This window comes from Anolis carolinensis, unplaced genomic scaffold, assembly GCF_035594765.1.
Source record: "Anolis carolinensis isolate JA03-04 unplaced genomic scaffold, rAnoCar3.1.pri scaffold_7, whole genome shotgun sequence".
NCBI lineage: Eukaryota > Metazoa > Chordata > Lepidosauria > Squamata > Dactyloidae > Anolis > Anolis carolinensis.
In genome coordinates this window covers 33,081,096-33,086,002 of record NW_026943818.1, presented here as the reverse complement: position 1 = coordinate 33,086,002, position 4,907 = coordinate 33,081,096, and the positions used below count along the sequence as shown (strand labels likewise).

General features: G+C 25.0%; 1 protein-coding gene across 1 annotated transcript in view; it reads right to left on the bottom strand.

Moving 5' to 3' along the window:
- rex1bd (required for excision 1-B domain containing) overlaps positions 1 to 3,884 on the bottom strand; it is a 15,034-nt gene extending 11,150 nt beyond the window's left edge. The window contains exon 1 of the mRNA XM_062959004.1: positions 3,785 to 3,884. Within this exon, the coding sequence (XP_062815074.1) occupies positions 3,785 to 3,787 (3 nt within the window). The 5' untranslated portion in view covers positions 3,788 to 3,884. The remainder of the gene's footprint in view (positions 1 to 3,784) is intronic.
- Between the last annotated feature and the right edge of the window lie 1,023 nt (positions 3,885 to 4,907).

Genomic DNA, 4,907 nt, shown 5'->3' with positions numbered 1-4,907 from the left:
ATTATTATTATTATTATTATTTATTAGAGCCATAAATAGAACAGTTCAGGATATGTTATTATAATTATTATTATGATGCACTAGAGCCATAAATAGAGTCAGAACAGTTCAGGCTACATCATCATCATCATCATTATTATTATTATTATTATTATTATTATTATTATTATTATTATTTTACTAGAGCCATAAAAAGAGTCAGAACAGTTCAGGCTACATCATCATCATCGTTATTATTATTATTATTGACACAACAACATTGTATGACACAGCAAACAAGATAGACACACTGGATTTCGTATCACAAAATCACAAGTCGAACACTTCCCAAGTGTCTAGGACTGTGTGATGTATTATTATTATTTGCATCCTGCTTGGTAGATAGAAAATAGGCCACATTATTATCAATACTAAAAATATTATATTATTATTATTATTATAATCCAGCCCTCCAACGGACTAAGGGGTCTCTTCCAAACCTTATTATTATTATTATTATTATTATTATTATTATTATTATTATTATTATTATCTGGCCCTTCAAGGGCCCAAGGGGTCTCTTCCAAACCTATTATTGTTATTGTTGTTGTTGTTATTATTATTATTATTATTATTATTATTATTATTATTATTATTATTATAGTCCGGCCCTCCAACGGACTCAATGGCCCAAAGGGGTCCCTTCCAACCCTCTTTTTATTATTATTATTATTATTATTATTATTATTATTATTATTATTATAGTCCGGCCCTCCAACAGACTCAATGGCCCAAGGGGTCTCTTCCAAACCTCCTATTATTATTATTATTATTATTATTATTATTATTATAGTCCGGTCCTCCAACGGACTCAATGGCCCAAGGGGTCTCTTCCAACCCTCTTTATTATTATTACTATTATTATTATTGCTCAGTAGCCAACTAAATGGCCCAAGGGGTCTCTTCCAACCATTATTATTATTATTATTATTATTATTATTATTATTATTATTATTATTGTTATAGTCCGGCCCTCCAACGGACTCAATGGCCCAAGGGGTCTCTTCCAACCCTCTTTATTATTATTACTATTATTATTATTGCTCAGTAGCCAACTAAATGGCCCAAGGGGTCTCTTCCAACCCTTATTATTATTATTATTATTATTATTATTATTATTATTATTATTATAGTCCGGCCCTCCAACAGACTCAATGGCCCAAGGGGTCTCTTCCAACCCTCTTTATTATTATTATTATTATTATTATTATTATTATTATAGTCCGGCCCTCCAACAGACTCAATGGCCCAAGGGGTCTCTTCCAAACCTATTATTATTATTATTATTATTATTATTATTATTATTATTGCTCAGTAGCCAACTAAATGGCCCAAGGGGTCTCTTCCAACCCTTATTATTATTATTATTATTATTATTATTATTATTATTATTATTATTATTATAGTCCGGCCCTCCAACAGACTCAATGGTCCAAGGGGTCTCTTCCAATCCTCTTTTTTATTATTATTATTATTATTATTATTATTATTATTATTATTATTGCTCAGTAGCCAACTATAGTCCTTTTATGGTTTCCACGATATACAGAAAGGTATCTATAACCATAATAAGAAACCTTTGGTCGAGGAAACCAACCCCAAACGAGTGCCTTGGTTTGACATTCCTTGGATTGAGTCTTTTGTTTTGATGTTTATTTCTCACAGAGCACTCCGCCAAATGCAGCAAAAGTTGCCGATTCCGTTGCCAAAAAACACCCCGTAAGAAACGTTTTAAAGGCCCCAAAACAGCTGCAACGCTTTGGCACGGCACCTTGGCAAAACCTTGTAAAAGGTGGGATCTTTTCCAGGAAAAAGACGCTCCAAAAAGCCAAGTTTTCCCCCAATTAAACAACAACCATCGCCATGTGGTCTCCAGGCCTCTTTTCTCCAAACCACATTGTGAAGAAGAATCACTCCCATTATTATTATGACTATGGTTATATTTTATTATATTATATAATTATATTATATTTTAATTATATATTAAACTATTATTGTTGTTGTTATTTTGTTGTGTATTTCTATTGTTTTGTATTTTTATATTTTATATTATATAATTATATTCTAATTATATTATATTAAACTACTATTAATGTTATTTTGTTCTGTGTATTTTATAATATTCTTATTATATTGAATTTTTATATTTTATTATATTATATAATTATATTATAATTACATTATATTAAACTACGTTTATTATTGTTATTTTGTTCTGTGTATTTTTACATTTCTATTGTTTTGTATTTTTATATTATATAATTATTATATTATACTATAATTATAATTGTTATTTTGTTCTGTGTATTTTATTATATTTCTACTGTATTGTATTTTTATATTTTATACTATATAATTATATTACACTATAATAATTATAATATATTGTTGTTATTTTGTTCTGTGTATTTTATTATATTTTTATTATAACATATTTTTATATTTTAGAATATTACTATATAATATAATAATAGTTTAATATAATATAATTAGAAAATAACTATATAATAATTATATTAAACTACTATTATTATTGTTATTTTGTTCTGTGTACTTTATTATATTTTTATATTTTATTATATTATATAATTCTAATTATATTATATTAAACTACTATTATTGTTGTTATAACATATTTTTATATTGTATTGTATTATATATATTCTAATATTATATTAAACTACTATTATTATTTTGCTCTGTGTACTTTATTATATTTTTATATTTTATTATATTATATAATTCTATTATATTTACTATTATTGTTATTTTGTTCTGTGTATTTTATATTTTATTGTATTGTATTTTTATATTTTATTATATATAATTATATTATACTACTATTATTTTGTTCTGTGTTTTTATTATATTTTTATTATAATATATTTTATAATATTACTGTATATAATTATATTATATTATAATATTATACTATTATTGATATTTTGTTCTATGTATTTTTATTATATTATTATATTGTATGTTTATATTTTATTATATTATATAATATATTTATATTATAACTATATTATTTTATACTACTATTGTTATTTTGTTCTGTGTATTATTATATTTTTATTGTATTAATGTTATATTGTATGTTGATATTTTATTATATTATAGAATATAATTATATTATAACTATATTATTTTATACTACTATTATTGTTATTTTGTTCTGTGTATTATTATCATATTTTTATTATATTGTATTTTTATTTTATTATATTATACAATTATATATGTGTTGTTATTTCCTTCTGTGTATTTTTACATATATATATTTCAGGTAAATTTATTTATTTGCAACATTTATATCCCGCCCTTCTCACCCCGAAAAGGTTATATTTATATACAATATATTATATTATTAGCAGAGCACAAGATAGGCATTATGTATTACTATATTGTACTATAACACTATATTGTAATATTATATTAGTCATATTACATGTAACATATAATATACAATTAATATCATTATATTGTATTACATTATGATATTATTATGAAGAGAGGCCTAACATCTACCTCACGCAAACTCTGAGGAGGCCTGCCATAGATTCAGGCGAAACGTCAGGAGAGTGTGATGCCGGGACACACAGCAAACCCACTCAATACAATATTATAACGTTCCAGGAGATGGAGAGTGAAGCCTTGCGTGAGATTTCCCCTCATTAATTAGTAATAATAACGATAATAATAACGGAGAGGCCTACACTTCCGGCCAAGCCTGCCTCCTTACCATGGCAGCGGCCGGCTCCGTTTTCACCTCAGAGGCACTGACGAGTGCGCATGCGCAGTTTTCCCGTATTACATCCAAGCTAAACGAGTGCGCATGCGCCCTCTCCTAAGCGACTCCCCATCTGAATAGGGGCGGGGCCTGCCTTAAAGGCGCCGCGCCCTCTGCTGCCCCCTCCAGGCCAGACAGAGCCATGGCAAGGATATAATAATACACTATTATTATATTAATATTATTAAATATTAATATTAAATATTAATATTACTGTTATGATGATGTTAGGGTTGAAGTTACCCGTGTGTGTAGCCTTATAAAATATATTTATATTATAAAATATATTATAAAATATATTTATATATTTATAACAAAATATATTTATAATAATATATATTTTGTGTAACTTACTTAACATAATAGAAAATATAATTATAAAATAATTATATTTTATATTATGTATACTATATATAATAATAAAATGTTATATTTATAACAAAATATATTTATAATAAATATATTTTGTTATTAAGTTACTTGTGTAACTTAACATAATAATAAAATATAATTATAAAATTATATTTTATATTATGTATAATACTATATATAATAAAATAAAATATATTTTATAACTATATTTTCTTATTTTGTCTTTAAGTTACCTGTGTGCGTGTAGCCTTATAATAATATATATATTTTGCTATTATTACATGTGTGTATAGCTCTATAATAATATAATAAATATATTTTGTTGTTATTATTATGCTAGGGTTTAATTTACCTGTATGTGTGTAGTCTAATAATAATATTACCTGCCTCTCCTTGTAGTTGGAAGTGGATTATTACATTGTTAAAACAAAGATATAAAACAGTCTTAATTTATTATTACTATTATGGCTTAAGTTACCTGTGTTTATGAGAAACTTAATAATAATAATATAATACCATACTTTATTTCATAGTATAGAATGTGGTATAGTGGATGTTAGGCCTATCTTTAATAGTAATAATAATAAAATATACTTAATATTTTATAGTATAGGATGTGGTATAGATGCTAGGCCTATCTTAATAGTATATAATAATAATAATAATAATAAATAAACTTAATATTTCATAGAATACAATATGG